Consider the following 20,863-nt stretch of genomic DNA (forward strand, 5'->3'; position numbering starts at 1 on the left):
CCTTTATCCCATGTTTGGAATTCAATTAATTTTCTTTTTACCATCAGGATGATCCAAGTGTTCATCCTTAAGAAGAATAGAATGTTCAGGTATACTTAAATTCGGCACCCTTTTATCCTGCATAAACACACAAGATTCCACAACATCTTCATTCAAGGCAATGTCCTGCACGGATAGTACTGTCATGGACCCGGCGTTGCGGAGGAACCATGAGGGAGAGGCTGTCTCAGGTTCCTCTCCAGACTCACCGGGAATCGCAGGCCGTCGCACATGAATAACTTCGTGTCGTGGCGGGCTAATCGACCGTGAACACCAATAACTTGACCACGTGACTTGGGTAAACGGTTGTTAGACAGAGGACCCTAAGGACACAAGACCTCCTTATCGGGAAAATCATGCCCTTGGTACGTACTTGTGTTATTTAGGTGACCTACTGGATCAAGTGCAGCCAAGTCTTGCTGCCAAGTACCGGCTATTTAACAGATTATTGGGGAATAATGTCCCAGGTAAGCTAGGGTGTGGGCCATGCTAGACCAATGGAGGAAAAGACAAAAACGACCTGGGAATATTTCTAACAAACACATTTATTTAAACCAGGAGTGAGGAAAGTTATGTGGCACAGCAATGGGATTTATTGTAAATGTTCAGCAGGGAAAGCAAGGAATTTGTGGGGTGCGGCAAAAAACACGCAATATTTACAAAAGAAGGAGAAGACTATAAGAAAATATTCTGGATAACGCTGCGCTGTCTCAACTTATGCTATGACAGGCGCCATCTCGCACGCGTACGCATGCACACACACCCAAGGAAAATTAGAGATAATCCTCAACTGCTTCTATCTCTCTGGGCTAACGACCTCTCAATACGTGGCATGGCTGACAGACCTGCACAACTCAGAACACTTAGGAAAGGGGAGGAGGGAGAAATACTGAGGGTGTCTAGGGTGCATGTTTGAGAGGTGCAAGTGTAATGTGATGTGGGGTGTGGCATAGTGCAAGAGGAAGAATGTGAGGTGTAAGTCAGTTCCGTTCACTTGGGTTTTGCTCTAAAAAGAACAGTTGGTCGGGCTTGCCCGCGTTGATTACTCTTTTGCGTCCACAGTCGACGAGAGATAGATGGTAGAAGAAAGACGCGTGAGAGAAAAGATCCAATAATAAATCATGTGAGAGTCTGTATGTGTAAGTGTCGCTGCAGGATGCAGCCTAAATGAGCGACATTGAAATGGAAGCGGTCCCGGCTCGCAGCAGCAATGTGTAACCCACGCCTGGTCACGCTGATTCGACGCTTGTCCTTGCACAACCTGTCTTCCCGGCGAGGTCAGATGTTTGGCGAGCTCTGTAGTGGGGCGACTTAGCCCAAATATTCAAAAGAATTGTGCATTTTGTGATACAAGCACCAAATTTGGCACAAATGTACATTAATACGTTGCGAACATTTTCAGATATTGGGCCACTTGAAATTGTCTCTTTTTGTCCGCCATATTGGATTTCAAAATGGTCGCCACTTGAAATCTACATTTGCTATTATCTCTGGACGTAATGCAGCTATTGACTTGATTCTGCTATCAAAATGTATGTTTTTGGGGGCAAGGAATCCAATGGTACCATTTTCAACTTAATATTATCTATCACAGTCTGTTCCTGCAGATCCTGCTGCTGTGGAGACCGTGATGAATGCCAAGAGGATTGGCCAAGAGCAGTTCGAGGCTTTCACCAGAGAGCGTCTGTTGGACAGAACAAAGGCAGTGGACGCACCCATTCCTCGTAACAAGCTGAAGGTGTTCAGCACTTCCACTCCAAGAAGCCAGAGCATAGGTCAGCAACAGCTCGCCTCCATCAAGAATGACCGTGAACTCTTCGCACGCCTATACATTGGCTGCCAGACGAGGGCTGGAAACCTTGAGGAGTTCTTTTGTCACGAGAATCAGGCATGTCCTCCTGCATTGTCTGATGGTGGAAGCCTCTGCACTGGTACCAAGAGTGATCTTGTCACATGCTTGGAAGAAGTCTCCGACGCAAAGACAGAGACTCCTGTCACGACCTGTATTGTGCTTGATGGAGCAGCCATCGTCCAGATGCTGAAGCCGGCTGCATGAAAGACCTTTGAAGAGTATGCACAACAGATCTTCATCCCATATATGTCCACGAAGCTGCAAACAGTTTCACGCCTGGATCTGGTCAGGGATACTTACCTTGCTGATTCACTGAAAGGTAGTACACGTGAAAAGCGGGGACAAGGTGTGCGTAGACGTGTGGTGGCTGCCGCAGCCATACCAGGAAACTGGCAGAACTTCCTACGAGTGGACAGCAACAAGACCGAGCTGTTCAGGTTCCTCTCAGCAGCTCTCATGGAATGGTTTGACCAGGAGGACAAGCAACTCATCATTACTGATGGAGAGGCAGTGCTCAGCAAGCCACTACTGCCAGATCTGACCTCACTCGCCCCATGTAACCATGAAGAAGCTGACAGTCGGATGTTGCTGCATGCATCTCACGCAGTCCAGCATGGACACCATGCAATACTCATCCGGACTGTAGACACTGATGTTGTGGTGCTGGCAGTGTCCCTGGCACAGGAGTTGCAGCCAGAAGACAAACTGTGGCTGGCATTCGGAACAGGCCAGAGTTTCTGATACCTAGCAGCACACGAAATAGCAGCTGGATTGGGACGAGAGAAGGCTCGTGCACTGCCAATGTTCCACGCTCTAACTGGATGCGACACTGTGTCTAGTTTTCATAGACATGGAAAGAAGACTGCATGGGCAGTCTGGACGGTACTGCCAGAACTCACTGAGGCGCTGCTGCTGCTGTCCTCTGAACCTCGTGACATACCAGACGATGCAATGCACATCATCGAGAGGTTCGTGATCCTGTTGTATGATCGAACCAGCAAATGCACAGACATTGACAAGGCCAGGAGGAAACTCTTTGCAAGGAAGAACAATGTACAGCTCATCCCTCCAACAAAGGCAGCTCTGGAGGAACATGTCAAGAGGGCAGTGTATCAAGGTGGACATGTATGGGGTCAGATACTGCTGCCAGCACCAGAGCTCCCTCCACCAACCAACTGGGGTTGGTCAAGGACTGGAGAAGGACAGTACACACCTTACTGGACCAGGCTAACTGAGGCAGCTCACAGCTGCATTGAGCTGGTTTCTTGCAAGTGTAAGAAAGGGTGTGTGAGGCGCTGCAAGTGCAAAAAGGCTGCCGTTCAGTACACAGCCCTCTGTGTGTGAAGGGGACTGCACATGACGATGAGTCAACAACATACATGTACTTGAGGCAAAGCTGAACTTGTTAACAAGACACTGTTTATGTACACGTATCTTCAGTACCGGTATATACCGAGCCTCAGATACCAGTACACCTAGCCTCAAATACTAGACCATGTAGCATGTCATTATTATACCCAAGACATTTACAGAACTAAGACATTCTTTTCAAAGTATTGTGTTGAATCCAATATTTGCCAAGATAATTTCCAAATAAAATTATATAACAGACTGTGGTAGATAATATTAAGTTGAAAATGGTACCATTGGATTCCTTGCCCCCAAAAACATACATTTAGATACCAGAATCAAGTCAATAGCTGCATTACGTCCAGAGATAATAGCAAATGTAGATTTCAAGTGGCGGCTGTGGTGAATTGAGGTGAATTGAGGGACATGACGCGGGATCACATGTTGTGCGTCTCGCGTATAAGGGGAGGTCTCCGCGGCACAGGGTGATTGTCCCCGGGGCATTGCCATTTACATCGGCTGTTCACTTGGTGCTCATTGACTGGTGAGAATGGAGATTATATCGAACTCCGTGCTTACGCGGATTTAGTCTGCGATGATTAATTGCACATGTATACGTTACTGCTTATGTACTCCTAGCTGAACCTGTATTTCCTGGTGTGCCCGCAGAAGCGGCTCCAATCAAATGGAATAAAGCCTAAACTCTGAAGGTTCTTCTCTCGCTCTCATTTCAATTTATTCCATTTGATTGGAGCCGCTTCAGTCAATGGAATAAATTGAAATGAGAGCGAGAGAAGAACCTTCAGAGTTAAGGCTTTATTCCATTTGATCGATCAATCGATCAGTCGATCAGTTCCTGCAAGACAATCGATCAGTTCCTGCAAGCTCTGAATCAGCTGGGAAAAGACGGCAGCTTCCGGGCCGTAAGCGCCGAGGAACACCGAAAGGAAGCGACACGGGAGGCATTCATCCAAGGACTCAGATCAGCCCACATACGGCAACGCTTACTAGAGAAAGCGCAACCCACTCTTGACAAGGTAGTCGATCAGGCACGAGCGATGGATACGGCTCAGCAGCAATCTGAGTCATTTGGGACACCGATGCTGCTAATGAACGCTGCTACGATGGGAACCCAAGGAACCCCACTGGCACAGACACAGCCAGACATAGGGGATGGAGAAACACCCGAGGAGCCGGATACCCAGGCCACGTCAAATTCCTCAGCAACTGCTCCGGTTGGTAAATGCTTCTTTTGTGGGTACAAAAGGCACCCTCGTCAAAAATGTCCCGCCAGAGATGCCACATGCATGAATTGCGACAAGAAAGGGCATTATGCCAGGGTATGTAAATCTACTCTAAGGAGAAATAAACCCACTTCTGCGGCTCTCTACTCGCAAAATAAATTAACTGCAGCCTCCCCGGGGAATCTATCCAAGGCTATCATCAACGTACGAATTAACGGGCATATGGCTGAGGCACTGATTGATACCGGTAGCTCTGAAACTTTCGTCAACAGCTCGCTAGTAAAAGGCAGGAAATGGATAATCCACCCGACAGACAATACGGTATGCATGGCCGCCACCTCACTACAATCCCGCGTATGAGGGTACTGCAATGTTGAATTGGACGTAAAAGGGTACACGCATCGGGATGTAAGGGTACTGGTGCTTCGTGATTTGTGCGCAGACGTAATTCTGGGTCATAATGTCCTCAAGCAGCACACGAGCATTGAAATACCCTTTGGAGGAAGCAAGCCTCATCTAATTTTAAATGCGTTGACCACCGCGGAGGTGACGTCCCCCCAGCTGTTCGCTAACTTGTCGCCGGTCTGCAAACCGATAGCGATTAAATCGCGGCGATATACCACTGCTGACATGAATTTCATCACTTCGGAAACCAAGCGATTACTGGAGGAGGGAATTATAGAACCGAGCGATTCGCCATGGCGCGCACAGGTGTTAGTAACCATCAGTCAGAACCATAAGAAACGAATGGTTGTCGATTATCCCCAAACGGTCAATCGCTTTACCCAACTCGATGCCTACCCCCTGCCGCGCATAGACGAGATGGTCGAACGCGTGGCCAATTATAAAGTATTCAGCACCATCGACTTGCGAAGCGCCTATCATCAAATTCCCATCCGAGAGGAAGACAAACCTTACACCGCATTCCAGGCAGGGAGGCGCCTCTACCAATTCAGGAGAATACCTTTCGGTGTCACGAATGGGGTAGCTTGCTTCCAACGGGTTATGGACGACATCATCTCAGATGAAAACCTCAAAGACACTTTTGTTTACGTGGACAATGTCACAGTGTGCGGTAGGGATCAGGGGGAACATGATAGGAATCTGGACAGATTCTTGAGCATTGATAGAAAATATAATCTGACTCTCAACTACGAGAAATGCGTATTCTCGGCAAGGTCAATTGACCATCTCGGCTACACGATAGCCGACGGCACAATTAAGCCTGATCCTGAACGATTGCGCCTGCTCCGTGAGCTACCACCACCTCAGGACTTGCAGACAATGCGCCGGGTGATCGGCATGTTCGCTTACTATGCGAGATGGATTTCGCAATACTCCGAGAAAATACATCCCCTAGTGCATTGCAAAAACTTTCCACCAGATGCCGCTGTTGTGACAGCTTTCCACAACCTCAAAGACGATATCAGTAATGCCATGGTTTTATCGATCGATAGCTCGGTGCCCTTCGTGGTGGAAACCGACGCTTCAGATCACGCCATAGCTGCTACGCTTAATCAGTCTGGGAGACCCGTCGCGTTCTTCTCGAGAACTCTCTCTGGAAGCGAGCAGAGACACTCAGCGATAGAGAAGGAAGCGTACGCCATCGTCGAAGCGCTGCGGAAATGGAGACATTATTTACTGGGAAACCACTTCACGCTCGTTACGGACCAACGATCCGTGGCATTCATGTTTGATGGGAAAAATAACGGGAAAATTAAGAATGAAAAAATTATGAGATGGCGGATAGACCTAGCTTGCTACAGTTACGACATTGTTTACCGGCCCGGGAAGGAAAACCCTGCTGCAGATACCTTCTCTCGGGTCTACAGTTCGGCAACAATCAGTCAGGCTTTGCAAGACCTACACGTGTCTCTCTGCCACCCAGGGGTAACCAGAATGGCACATTTCGTGCGCAGACAAAATCTTCCCTATTCTGTTGAAGATATTAAACAAATGAATGCTTCATGCCCTGTTTGTGCTGAACTAAAACCCAGATTCTATGGCGCGGCATCTGGCAGACTGATCAAGGCCACTTCCCCCTTCGAGAGACTAAACATCGACTTCAATGGGCCCCTGCCGACCGAGACAGAGAACAGATACATATTCACCGTTGTTGATGAATATTCAAGGTTCCCTTTCGCATTTCCGTGCTCGGATATGACCTCGGGCACTGTCGTGAGATGTCTCTCTGACCTCTTCGCTATGTTTGGGAAACCTTCGTACATACATTCAGACAGAGGGCCGTGTTTCATGTCGGCCGGGCCAAAACAATTCCTACTAGAGCTCGGCATAGCAACTAGTCGAACGACGGGTTACAACCCACAGGGTAACGGGCAGGTGGAACGGTATAACGGGGTTATTTGGAAAGCCGTAACTCTGGCGTTGAAATCAAGAGGACTGGGCCCCGAGCGGTGGGAGGTTACTCTTCCCGACGCTCTGAATTCCATACGCTCTTTGCTCTGCACGTCCACTAATGCAACTCCTCACGAACGAATGTTTACTCACCAGCGACGTTATGTTGACGGTCAAACGGTGCCCAACTGGCTGACCCATCCCGGAACAGTGTTCATGAAACGCCCGGTACAACAAAGCAAGTATGAACCCCTGGTGGAGGGGGTCGAACTCATTGACACTAATCCAGAGTATGCTCATGTCAGGCTCCCGGATGGCAGGGAGACCACTGTGTCGGTTCGCCATCTGGCTCCCTCAGGTACTCCTCCCGCAGGTACACCACCTTCTGGCACTCCTCCTTCTGACATCCCCTCCCCAGGTGTTCCCCCCCAGGAACTTCACCGGGCGACGGGGCTGCCGCGTTCCACCCGAGAGCGATCGAGGAGTCATCCCCGGCACAAGTCGAGGCTCACCAAGAGGATCGGGAGCCTCCCTCAAGTGAAACTGCCATTTACTCCCGGAGAGGTCGACGAATAAGGCCCCCTCGACGACTCAATCTGTAAAGGGGATTATCGGCATTCTCGCTGCTCATGCTCCTATATGCTCATTATATCATATATCGATGCTCATTTCCATGCTCCTACAACTCAAAATAATCACTGCTTGGCATGTATGCTTCTGTAGACCTATTAGTCCACGTTGCTTGAAATGTATACTCCGATAGTGCTAAAGCAATCATGGTGTGTAAGTTGGGCCCCTAGTTGCATTTTAAAGGTGGGGAGAATGTGGTGAATTGAGGTGAATTGAGGGACATGACGCGGGATCACATGTTGTGCGTCTCGCGTATAAGGGGAGGTCTCCGCGGCACGGGGTGATTGTCCCCGGGGCATTGCCATTTACATTGGCTGTTCACTTGGTGCTCATTGACTGAAGGTGCTCATTGACTGGTGAGAATGGAGATTATATCGAACTCCGTGCTTACGCGGATTTAGTCTGCGATGATTAATTGCACATGTATACGTTACTGCTTATGTACTCCTAGCTGAACCTGTATTTCCTGGTGTGCCCGCAGAAGCGGCTCCAATCAAATGGAATAAAGCCTAAACTCTGAAGGGTCTTCTCTCGCTCTCATTTCAGCGGCCATTTTGAAATCCAATATGGCGGACATAAAGAGAGAATTTCAAGTGGCCCAATATCTGAAAATGTTCGCAACATATTAATGTACATTTGTGCCAAATTTGGTGCTTGTATCACAAAATGCACAACAGGTTTGCTATGCTGCTGCACTACTGGCGTTGTGGAAACTGAATTGTTCATTGAATTTATAATGAGGTAAAATGCCATTTAGGTTCAGTTAATGCTTTGAGAAAGAATTTAATAAATATATGCTGGGAAAGCTAGTTGGAGGCAGAATACACATATTCTCTGAAGTCGTAAAAACCTTGTAAAACCTTATCTGACTGCTGACCATCTGGGCCAGCAGCAAGAAATCAAATACTCTTTCACCGGGGCAATACGCAAGCTCCGATAACAGACCGTTTTCATGCTGTGTTTGTGATTTTAACCTGACAAAGTTCCATCTGTTGTTTCTCCAAGAGGCCTCTCTTTGTTCAGTTAATTTCCTTTGAAGTGTTAAACACACCCTGGTGAGATCACATATATATACATATATATATATATATATATATGCTATATCCTATGTAGAAGTTAAGTTTCTGCCTAAGATATTGCTCCAGGCTAGGCTTCCTCACACGATTCTGTCTGATATTCACTACTGAATAAACAGCTTAAATTGAACTGCAGGGTTTTCTGTCTTAATGTGGCCAAAACTGCCACGACAGCGTCTTCAGCTCAGCTCTGTCCCCGGAGATACTCTCCAGCTGTGTCCCCATTGATACTGCTGCGACCTGGCGATATTCTCTCGAAATGAGCCACGTCCATTCCGTTTATGAGCCACGGATGAGGGGAGGAGCCAAACATCGGATAAAAAGAGTCTCTTAATAAAATTGAGCTTCCCTATTGGTCCGTAGTGGTCATAGCAATGCCCCGCCAGGCCCCGAAGGTGAAAAACGGCTCAGTCGCTCGCTAACAGGACCACGAGTAACAGCTCCAACCTTTACATGGAGCCATGGTTTTTGGAGGTGCTCTCTGGACCCGAACGTGCGCTGGTCTTTCCATATACATGATATTCAAATGTATGATTTTAGGGAAATCCCTGCACTACCTGTAGGTCCTTAAACGAGCTCCAGCACACGTTCTTGCTTCAAGTTATGCCCCAAAATATACCGAACTTTGTCTCCTCAGTGTCCCTCAAGGCTGTGGTGAGTGTAGGATGAGTATGTGGCAGTTGAGACAGTTGTAGAGTTGCAGGAGCACATTGTGACATTTGTAATGAGGTAGGATTGTAACATGGCATTGTGGGGAAGAGGTTGATGTTCCTTGGAGTGAGATTGTGAAGGAAAATGTAAGCGTGGGTTGTTGCGGGGATTTTTTAGTAGTCGTATAAAGTGGTTGTGGTGAGCGTGGTATAATTTGTTGAGCAGAATAAAAGGTCCGACGTGAAATGGCAGTTGAGAATTGGCATGCAGTTTTGAATGGAAAATTGGGGCACAAATGCAAATGAGGCACTCGCGGCACGCTTGCATGGCTACTTTTAGTCTCTACTAATTTGCTTGCGTGTTTTGTGTGCAAGAAAGGGGTGTAGCAAATGTGTGGAACAACTGCAAGGTTTGAAGATTAAAGAGGACTAAGAAGTCTAACTGAAGGAGTCCCACACAAGTCAGGGTGAAAGAATGTAAAGATTGAAGGTCAAAGAAGTCTAATTGAAGGAGTCCCATGCAATGCATCTTTCTCCTTTACCCACTAGACATTTGGAAAGGATAAATAATACACATACTATTGAAATAACTGCCTTGGGATCACTGTTTGTTGTGCGCCATTGCCTTGGAGGCATGGCGGTTTTTGCAGAACCGCAACAGTACGTTTCCATCCAAACTTAGAAAATGTTTTGTCGAAAGGTTTATGGAAAGCAAAAAGAATGTCAGAGTTACAAAATGTATCGATAAAAATTTGCTTAAGTGGATAACACACAAGCTGCAAAATAATTATTTGTTTTGACTAAGTTGTAGAATTCAAAATTTTGTTTATGGAAGCACTTCCAATTTTAGCCTTTGTTATGAACGACAAGTATCAACAAAGCAAAACAAAACGTATTTCTATTACAAGATCTCAATTTTTAATTTTAATCTAAAAGAAATTGGTACATATTTGCAAGAAAGTTACTGATGATATTTGCTACGTCTCTTGTAGCTTTCTTGTTTTGCTCACAGCTGTATAGTCCGTTTGACTGAAAGAAAAAACAGTCAATTACATTCAAAATGTTGCTTCGTGATACGTGGGTGGAACTGTGGGGATCTGATTTGAAGACCTGTGGAGGGCGGTGGTTCATCACGACCAGGATTGCTTGATGATCTGTTTAACAGAGAAATCATGTCATTGCGTGTTTCCTTTGCAATATCAACCTTTGATACATTCCAGCTTTTTGATGTTCGAATATTAAGACATAAATGATCGCTTACCGGGAAACAACTGAAGTGCAGCCTCAGCGTCAGTGCCAATGCGTGTTGCATTGACACAGAACAAGAGGAGAGGCAGATCTTTTTTCATAGGAGGAGATTTCACGTGTTCTGCTTGAAGCTCAATTTTTTCAATGCCAAGCTGTGTTTTCAAATCCTTGAGAAAAGTTTGCTCAACTCCAAAGGTCTTTCCATATACATGATATGGCAGGGGAAGTTTGCAAGGTGGAATATACCATTCTTGCTTATCGTTCTGAAAACGAGCCAAAAAATTAGAACAATGAAAATATCTCACTATTACAAATTAAGTCATGGCAGTAATACAAAGAAAACACAATCCCACACACACACCGCACCACACAATCAAGCACTGAACACTTGAATGTAAAAAAACTCCAAAAATAACTCCAGTAAGTCAAACAATGCAAATTACTTGAAATTAGTGACAGAGTAAGGTGGTTGCAAGATTCCCATCCTCATCTAACCTCTTAAATATCGTGAATGGACTTTCTTGGAATCGTGGTAATGGTATAGTGAAAATGGAAACGTTCAGTACACTGAACAAAAGAGCAAGGAAGGATAAACTGTATCTGCAAACAGATACTGGGGTGCATCCTACGTGCAGAAATCCAATACATAACTTTAGAACCACTCACTGACGGAACACACCCATATAAATGTTTAGCACTTTCTTGGTGGCAAAGATGCTGGTATCTGAATGGTTAGAAGTTTGCTTCCATCTCATGAACAAATGAACGATAAATATCTACATCATCTGGATATTGTTTACTCATTTCTGATCCGACACCGTTTAACATTTCGTACATTTACAATTTCTACTTAAAATATATGTGAAAGATTTTCTTTTCATATAATTACACATCAAGGGACTTTAGCACAGGAGGAGGCCATTAGGCCCACTGCACCAACTCTAGTATCCATCACCCATCCCCACGCAAGCGACATACAAGTTTGTTGATTGAGTATTTCACAGCAATGGAAGCAACTTTGTAACAATTCTACAATACGATGTCGCAGAGATGCGGAAGGGAAGTGGCCAAGTGCTGTCTGCAGAAAAGGTGTAGGTAGCAATTCAATATTTTGCAAATCCTGCAACTTTTGGGTGCACAAGAGGTGCAGCGGCATCACGGGTAGACTGCAGGAGGTACCTGACTTCAAATCTGCTGTTTGTGAAGGTAAACAGGGAAGTACCAAAATAATCTGGTACGAGTGACGTCATAATTCTCACATAGCCTTTCTCACCACACTCAGTGGGACATTTCCAAAGGAGGAATTTTCTCCTCCCTCTGGATGTCAAGCAATGGGGATTGTCCATGCTCTATCCTTTTAAATGCTGAATGTCAAGCAGCACGTATCATTTTTAAAGTCTTTGGCACAACTCGGCCGGGGTTTGAAGCGCCGATCTCCCAGACTCAGAGCGGACGCTCTAACGATTACACCACAGAGTCTGGTTAAATTATAACACAAACACTAGTTTTACTTGCTAACTTTTGACCTTTTTGCATGAAGAATTACTATACCTGAAAACTTTAAAATTTTGAGCTCATTCTGATCACTCATTCTTGATTTACTTTGTTGATTTCACTGCTTGCAGAACAAAAACATAATTTACTTAATAAAATAAAGAAAGCTCTTTTACAATAAGCTTTATCCAATATATGGGGCTTAATACTCCACACATAGCACAAAGAGGGATTAAGCAATTGGTTCACTCTGTCTGTGTACAGATGTCAGTCTACGATCGATGAACGACTTAATTTCAATTGAATGATATTGTTACGGCAGGGGGTCAGCCGCCAACCGACCGCTCTGAACGGAGCCCCAAGTCGAGTCGGCCCGACCAATCGCCCGGAATATAGATCGCCGCCTGGATAAGTCCGAGCGACGGGTCCTTGTACAAGAACCGAAATACGCCAATCGGCAGATCACGTGGGGTAGGGTCGGTTGCCAATCTTCAATGTACCTAAATACCCACGTGATCCAACTACCGGGGTATTCCGCCCTCGACGGATCTCGTACGGAACAAACTGCCGAGGCGAGCTTGTCCGTGCGCGATTCCGAGCGGCGTAATCGCCAAGAACCGTCGGTCCAAATGTCCCCCTATTACGGCAAACCAACGGCTTTCTAACTCCCAACACACAAAATGTTCAGTCAATGAGGAAATGGACGAAACGAGCAGGTTTACATTCACACAAGGACATTTATTATAATAAAACACGTATACAATTAAATAAGGCAAAACACGTATGCAATTATACAAGCAACAAAAGAACTACAACCGTCGACTTATTATGTACAGTCATTTACACTTAACAGCAGTTCCCACTTATTAGACGGGCCCACGGACACACGTACGCACCCACACACGCACACACACACACACACACACACACACACACACACACACACACACACACACACACACACACACACACACACACACACACACACACACACACACACACACACACGCACACACAAGAAACTGTGGCTGAGGCCTTCAATCACGAGCTCCAGCTCGGAGGACAGGTGAGCTGAAACTCAGAGCTTGACTCGAACCTTTCCACCTCGTGTGGTCTTCAACTTGTCCGGACCCGGGCTCCAGCGAGAGCAAGCTGGATCCAATCGCCGCGATCCTTCCCGAGCTCCCGCGAATCCTCCCGCGCTTCTCAACACGTGCCGGTGAGATGAGGCGCCGATCCTTCCTGTCGATCGTCGCTTCCCCGAGGATCCAACTCCAAGAAGAGGCCAATGCGTCGCACCAAGCCGGGAAACAAAATGGAGAACGAAAAGCTCCACGAACCAAGAAGAAGAGGAAGAAGAGGAAGAAGAGGAAGAAGCCTCCACTCGCAGCTCGAGCCGAACAACCGCTCAAGTTCCTTCCAAGACAAAGCAGCAGCCGAAGCTCACTGAGCCAGCCGAAGCAAAAAGCTTCCAAAGGCCTCAAGCCAAGCAAGCCAAGCAGGACCCGACGGCTGCTGAACGACTGCTCTCTCCTAAGCAAAAGCTTACTCCTCCTACGGGACTCAGCACACGAACTCTGCACACGGGACTCAGAACGGGACTCTTCACAAACTCAGCCCTACCACGGGACTCCCAGGAACTCTTTCGGGACTCTTTTTGAACAAAGAAAAGATGTCCTCTTTATCCTTTGCACCCCTCCCCCCGCACCCGGCGTGACTCATGCCCTCGTGATCCACCCCCCCCCCCGCTCAACTACGGGTGGGAGGGAGTTGGTGACGTCACCGCAGGGTTCTTCTTCCTCTTCGCAGAAGAGGGGGAGGGACGTCTCCATTGTTCGCTCCCAAACTATTAAATCGATCCGCAGCGCATCTAATCGATTTCAAAACATTTAAACAATGGAAGGTGAGCTATCTCGGGAACATGCACTTATCAACATCGCTGACTAAGGGAACCTGTATGTTGTGTGCAATTGAATTCCAAATTTGTAACAATATATTTTGAACACTAGAACATGAATCGGAACACAAACCTGCAGTTTAGCAGTACTTTACCTCCGATTTGACAAATTGTACAGAATCTTGTCCTGATCATGCATGCGCACAGAGGAGCAGGGTAAATGTTTTAGTCTGTCTGGCAGTCAAACAAAATCGAAAATCATTCCAAACAGGAAACTTCATGTTTTTAAGAACTCCATTAAGGACACAAACAGGTACGAAAAATTACGTAATTTCACATATTGCATTGTTTATTTGTATGCAGCCTATGGCTGCTTGGCTGCATCATATTCCGGGGGTGTAGCTGGGCCACTGATGCAATACCCCATTGCCAGCATGCTGGTACTCAATTTGCTGACCTCGGAAGGATTGTTGGTTGTGTGAACCCTGCCTGGTGTTATTCAACGGCCTGACAGGTGCTTGAACTCAAGACCCTCGATATTAAGCCAGCCACCTTAACTGTTAAGCAAACACCAGGCCGACATGATACAAAAGGTGGGGGCCAAAGACGCTGCATCAACAGCGGTAATCTTTAGAACAAAGCTTGTTTGGTTTTTTCTACAGCCTTTAAAACTTCATTTTCTTTCAAATTAATTATATACTTGAATACTGTATAACACAAATCACCTTGTCGCGCTTCAAAAAAAAACAAAACAACATTTTAGCAGTAATTGGACAAAATCTTATGCCATTTTACACCCTCTCAACCAATCACCTTTGCAACTCATGCTATCAGCGTTGGGGAATATCGAGATTCAGACAAAATCGTGGCTCGTAGGAAATATAGATCATGCTTGGAAATGCAAGGAAAGAGTTGAAAAGATCCTCCTCGTGTTCTTTCTCAAGACTGTGTGGGAAAAGATGTTTTATGAACTCTCCAGTATTTTTATTTTTTTTTTGCACTGAGGATTCACCCCACTATCTGCTTGCACTCTGTAAGCATGCTCCACCAGCAATAAATATAAGCTTTATATATTTGATGAAGTGGATTGTGCATGCATTCTGTAGGCAGTAAATAAAATAAATACAGCTTGGAGCTGGGTGGAGATTCGAACTGAGGCTGGACAGCTCAGAGTTGAGTGTGCATACCTTTTGATATATATCTATACTAATGAATGGCAGTGTGTCCTTCCATCAGTCAGATAGTCCATCTGTCCGTCTTCCATAACTTCAAAACCATGAGACCTTGCGGCCACAAACTTTGCGTGCATACGAAGGGAACTCCAAGGTCGTGCACGAGTGAACATTGGATGTTTGGGTCAATTTCAACACTCCTTTTGAAGATAATTAATGGCCTTATTTAATTATCAAACGCCGAAGGGGACTTCATGGTAAAGCCCATGATGTTCTACCATTCCCTGAACCCACATGTGCTGAAGAACAAAAAACAAGCAGGCGCTGCCCGTGTACTGGAGGGCGAACAGAAAGGCGTGGGTGACGTCTGAGCTTTTTATGGACTAGATCCATACCCGTTTCATTCCTCAGGTCGAGAGGTACCTGGCAGGAAAGAACCTTTCATTCAAGGTACTCCTGCTGGTTGACAATGCTCCTGGCCATCCCACATACCTGAACGGTGCATCTTCATCCTCATCTTCATCATTTTGCAAAGTTACGTGTGCTGTGGTTATTATTTTTTTTCATTTCACAGTACAGTACGGTATGGTTAAAAGACTTTAAAATGCATTCTTCAATAAATTGTAAATGGTACCTGGTGTTGTTATATTATTTGTAAGCTTCTTTAATGAAGCTGAAATCGTGGTCGAAAACATTTTAAACTTTAAAAACTTTCCCCTTTGAATCAGGAACCGCTGCAAACCGATAACGTTATCTCCCTTATTTCCATTGTAACAATGAGAAAACACTCGCAATTTTTCCCGACACTCGCGGATTTGGAAATCCCCGGAACTTATCCCCCCACATTCACCGTTTAAACATTCGCTGGGGTCTTCCCGGAACGTATCCCCACTGAATGTCGTGGTCCTGGTGTGTGTATACATACATATATATATATATATATATATGTGTGTGTGTATGATCATTCTTACGTCCCTGGAAGTCGTGAGTGTGTCCCGGAATTTGCACCTGGCACACGGAGTAAAGTGCACGTCAATGACGTGATTAACAAAAAAAGTGCATTTCAATGGTGTAAGATAAAAACTTACCTTGTGTTTATCTTCCATTTTCTGTTTCTTTGGATCTCAGTCTGCAAAATAAATAATTCAATTGTGAATTATAGTGAAAAGTTACAAAAACAATACTTGGGGAACCCCCCCGCCCCCCCCCAAAAAAACCAATTATAAATCACCTACTTTTGTTGGCTGCAGTTAAAAGTTGCTGTTAGTGTTATGGTCTAATTTTCATCTAAAGTGGTGTGGTATTATTGAACAGATACATTTCCCACACTGAATTTGCATTAACAATTAATTATATCTGGATTTTACCAACTCAGACTATCCTTAAAGAGTATTGTTACGGACTCGGGGGTTTGAGGCTCACCATGAGGGGAAGCACTCGGGTCCCTCCCGGACGCCCGTTCCTGTGGCCGCCGGGCACAGATAACTCCGCGCACCGGCAGGTTGCTAAGCAACCACGAACACCAATTGGTACTGCCAATCCCAGCAGGGTTACACTATGTGTGATACCTTTCCTATGGATGGCCAAACCAATGTGGGCCTTGTGCCCTCAGCGCATACCTAGATGACTGTAGAGCGATACAGTGAGTGTGCGCTGGCGAACAAGAGCAAATTCGGTGAGGCAAAACTTCCTGGAAAAACGAATGTGCAGACCATGCTGGACCAATGAAGGATAAGACGAAACGGGCTGGGTTCATTTATTACAAGCGAGGGTGAGGAAAGGTCATGTGGCACAATAAAAGGTTTTATTACAATATGTACAGCAGGGGAAAGCAAGGATTTGTGGGTGTGGCAAAATAAAATAGTTATAATTTACAAAAGAAGACAGTGTAGAGATAACCTGATCTAAACGTCTGCAATCTTAACTTATGCAAACAATACAGGCGCCATCACACACACAAACCCGAGGAAGCTGGAGAGTTCAAAAACAAAAGCAGTTGAGGTGTAAGCAGCCTCTTGGTAACTGGCACAGTTGACGGACCAACACAACACAATCTCTTCGGAGGGGGGAGGAGGGAAGAAATCTGGGGGTGTCTTTGGTGCGTGAATGGAAGGTGCAACTCAGGGCGAATGAGGTGCAGGTGTGATGAAGTGGAGGAAGTGTGAAGGAGGTGCGTATCAGTTATTGTTGCTCTTTTAGTTTCTGCATCTATAGTAGACGAGACAGTAGATGGAAGAGATAAATACGTGAGAGGATAGCGTAAAGGGGTGTGTAAGAGTTTGTAAAGGGGTGTGTAACAACACAAGAACAATCACTCAACTCCAACCACTTAAGAGTCAGAATCTACAGTCGCACCGAATCAATATGCAGAATGCTTTTTTTTGGTCGTATGGTCGGGGTAGCTATCATTTCTTGAAGCGCAACTGTGTCGCTGATGCAGTGCCCCTCTACCAGTACACACACTGGAACTGGTACTCATTTCGCCGACCTCGGAAGGATGACAGGCTGAGTCAACCCCCTGGTGTATTAATTCAGCAGCCGACGGGGCTTGAACTCAGGACCCTAGGATCCCAAGCCGCCACCCTAACCACTGAGCCAACACCAGGCTTGCAGAATGCTTGACGCTTATGTTTTAAGGATTTGCCAGTTAGCATCGTCACATTAATGCCTGGCTCATAATACAGGGAAATCAGGTTAACATCCTATCTTCCATACATGTTTACCTCTGCCACCGAAGATGAAGGAGGTTATGTTTTCACCCCTTTGTTTGCAGGATATCACAAAAAGTTGTGGACAGATCGAGATGAAATTTTGTAGATCCAGCTACTAGAAATTTTTACGAGAATTTCTTCACCATTGAGAAATAGGGCTAAACCAATATATAGCATGATATCTCAACAAGTTGTGGACGGATTGAGATGAAACTTGGTGGACAGGTTGGGTGTCTGGCAAGGACGAATTGATTTGATTTTGGTGAAGATCTGAATCCGGATCTGGATACGAGAATTATTTAATTTCTAAAGTGATTCTTCACCATTGAGAAATAGGGCCAAAAACGATATATAGAATGATATTTCAAAAATGTATTGGGCCCGATACGTTCTCATGGATCAGGCATGACGTGGAAGAAGTATGCACTCTACTGAGTGCCCCTCTAGTTGTTCATTGTTATCATTGTAATCAATGTAAAGTACAATTATGTATTTATTTTTATACAAGAGTGCACCATGGAAGAACAGGGTTAAATTGACAGCGTCATAGCAGGCAACAATTGGGGATAACCAGCAAGGGAAGAAATAAACAAGAAAGGGAAATAGAAGCAGAAAAAACAAGTGGAGGAAACACTGAAATCCACTGGAAAGAGTTTGGTTAGGGAGGGTTAATGGGGGCAATAAAGATCATGGGTCAGGAGATGGGATGATGTGAGGTGCGCCAGTGCACTGTCTGTTGAAGCCTGGGAGGGAAGAGTTGGAAAAAAAAAAAAATCGCCTTTTGGAAAAAGGTGGTTTCACAGACAGGGGATGTGAGGAATAAAGAAGTGAGGTGTGCAGTGAAGCGAGGTCTGGAATTTGTAATTTGTGAAGTGAGGTCTGGAATTTGTAATTTTAATGAGGAAAGGGTTACTGGAATAAGGCAAGCATCCTTGTATTGCTGGGGAGGGTCAGAGGACAGAGAGGGTAGGGGGAGAAATATTGGGCAAGAGGAGGGAGAAAACAGAGATCACAAACCTGCCTGTGATCTGTAAACAACACATATTGTGCTTCGGCCTGATCACTGGTGATTCCAAAAACGGAGAGCTTTGGATTCTACAGAATTGAGGAGACAGATGCGATGCTGAGGCACAAACCCATAGAGGAGAGCAGTACTCCAATGAGCTATAGCCAAAGGCCTTGTTTGTTTTTTGCAATTTAAACGTTTTTTAAAAAATATATTATTTATATTAAAACAAATATTTAATTAATTAATCAAACCGGAAGTGTGTCATTAGTGTTTAAGCGAAAGGGAACTTCATTATAACTGGAGGGCCTGTAAGGCTAGTGGCCAAATTAAAAAAGGGGCCTAAAATTGAGAGAAACCCCTACCCACGGTAGAACAAGTAACAACCTATTTTTTCTTGAAGAGGGCTGTTTGGAGAGTTAGAAAATCATGGTTGTGAACCTGAGATCATTGCACAACATTTTGAAAATCACGTTTACATATGTACCACTGCAGACTGCAAAAATGGATTTAATCGCCACAGATTTTGGCTCATATATTTGTTAATACTGGTGCTACAAACACAAATTTGGTACCAAAATGTGTGAAATGATATATATATATATATATATATATATATATATATATATATATATATATATATATATATATATATATATATATATATATATATATATATATCTGCAAAAGCCATTTGTGATGCAACAAAGGCTTTTGTGTGACCTACAGGCAAAAATAGTGGAATTTTACTCAACAAATCAGCTTCGGGTTTACCAATAAATATCAACAAAAACATTAATTACTTCAAAAATATTGGACTTGCAGTCATACTTGTTACATCAACATAATCCAAGTTTATTTACCCTTTGAAAAATATATCTAATGATACAATTGTCACCGAAATGATATGGTTATAACTGAAATCATATGTCGCCCCACTAATGCTGACCGATAGAAATCCCGAAGCAGATATGCAATATGAAGAATTGACTCAAGATTCTGACACAATTGTGAAAGTGACTTTTATAGATATAAGCTATTTCATACATGACGATAATGAATTCATAACATGCATTGTAACACTTATTACATGAAGTAATACATGTAATACATTTAAAAGTTCAGTCACGCTCTTCATCAGTGCTGTCGTCAAAGACAACAGAATCATCAACATTTGGACAATCATCTGCACTACACGAGCAGAATTCAGTGCAGGTCAGTCCTGCACAGATACAATGACATGTTCTGCTCTGCCTACAGTCATCGTTGGTGCAGCGTAGGTTTTGAAGAACTTTGGGGATGTAAATATCCTCCGATGCAGTTTGATCAACAGCCACAGACGTGAGGAAATGTCTCACCTTATCATAGGACACACAGCGTCCTAATTCATGAAGCATGTCAATGAGATGCTTGCTTCCCAATTCATGATGCACCTGCAAGGCTAAACCAAGCGTTATTGTGGAGTACACTCGACGGCTCTGTGATATTATATTGTGACAGATGGCGATCGTCCTCAGGTTGTTCTTCATAACACCTTCATCACTACAGCTGGTTACATTTGTGTGTGATTTCTCACTGGTGCACCACTGAATAAAGTCGTAGAGTGTATTAGGAACAAATTCTGCACAGTGCTGAATATCTGTTTTCTCGACAGGTGCATACATATTTCCAACATGCTCGATATCAGCCATGTGCTTCCTCAGGATACCAGCTGCAGCATGCATAGTATGCATTTCACTCTCTGTGGCTGATGGTACATCAGACGGGATGTCTTCATATTCTGGTTCATCAGTCATGCTCTTCAGAATCGTGGCTTTTCTCAGGGCATCACATAAGGTCACAGAAGAAGAGCATATGATGTCAGTGTGGCTATTAAATGTTAGACTATTTGGTCACCATAATATTTAGTTAATCGCTCCTTCAACTTCCAAGTTTTATACTGTTCTGCATTCGTGGTACCCAGTGAAACCAAATATCCAACGTATTCATCTTTCAGATGAACGAGGGTTGTCACTGTCTTAGTTTTGGAGAACACAGTTTGTTCCAGATAACATTTCAGTTCATCAAAAGCTTCATCATGTAATGTACCCATTGTTTCCTCTCCTGATTTAAGAATTGCAGCAGTGATGTTCCTTTATG

The 20,863-nt window shown here is 44.7% G+C and overlaps 1 protein-coding gene and 1 pseudogene across 1 annotated transcript in view; both read right to left on the minus strand.

The window, feature by feature from the left end:
* Nucleotides 1-564: 564 nt before the first annotated feature.
* LOC147017366 (uncharacterized) overlaps nucleotides 565-20,863 on the minus strand; it is a 117,295-nt gene continuing 96,996 nt past the window's right edge. Inside the window, exons 18-22 of the mRNA XM_085847715.1 lie at nucleotides 16,970-17,029; nucleotides 16,627-16,697; nucleotides 16,096-16,130; nucleotides 10,458-10,707; nucleotides 565-10,350 (exon numbers count right to left, since the gene is read on the minus strand). Coding sequence (XP_085703841.1) covers nucleotides 10,121-10,350; nucleotides 10,458-10,707; nucleotides 16,096-16,130; nucleotides 16,627-16,697; nucleotides 16,970-17,029 — 646 coding nt within the window. The 3' untranslated portion in view covers nucleotides 565-10,120. The remainder of the gene's footprint in view (nucleotides 10,351-10,457; nucleotides 10,708-16,095; nucleotides 16,131-16,626; nucleotides 16,698-16,969; nucleotides 17,030-20,863) is intronic.
* On the minus strand, nucleotides 19,437-20,788 carry LOC147017367 (uncharacterized; annotated as a pseudogene).

Source organism: Eptatretus burgeri, chromosome 11 (genome assembly GCF_056783735.1).
Source record: "Eptatretus burgeri isolate ZD-2024b chromosome 11, Ebu_testis_v1, whole genome shotgun sequence".
Taxonomy (NCBI): Eukaryota; Metazoa; Chordata; class Myxini; order Myxiniformes; family Myxinidae; genus Eptatretus; species Eptatretus burgeri.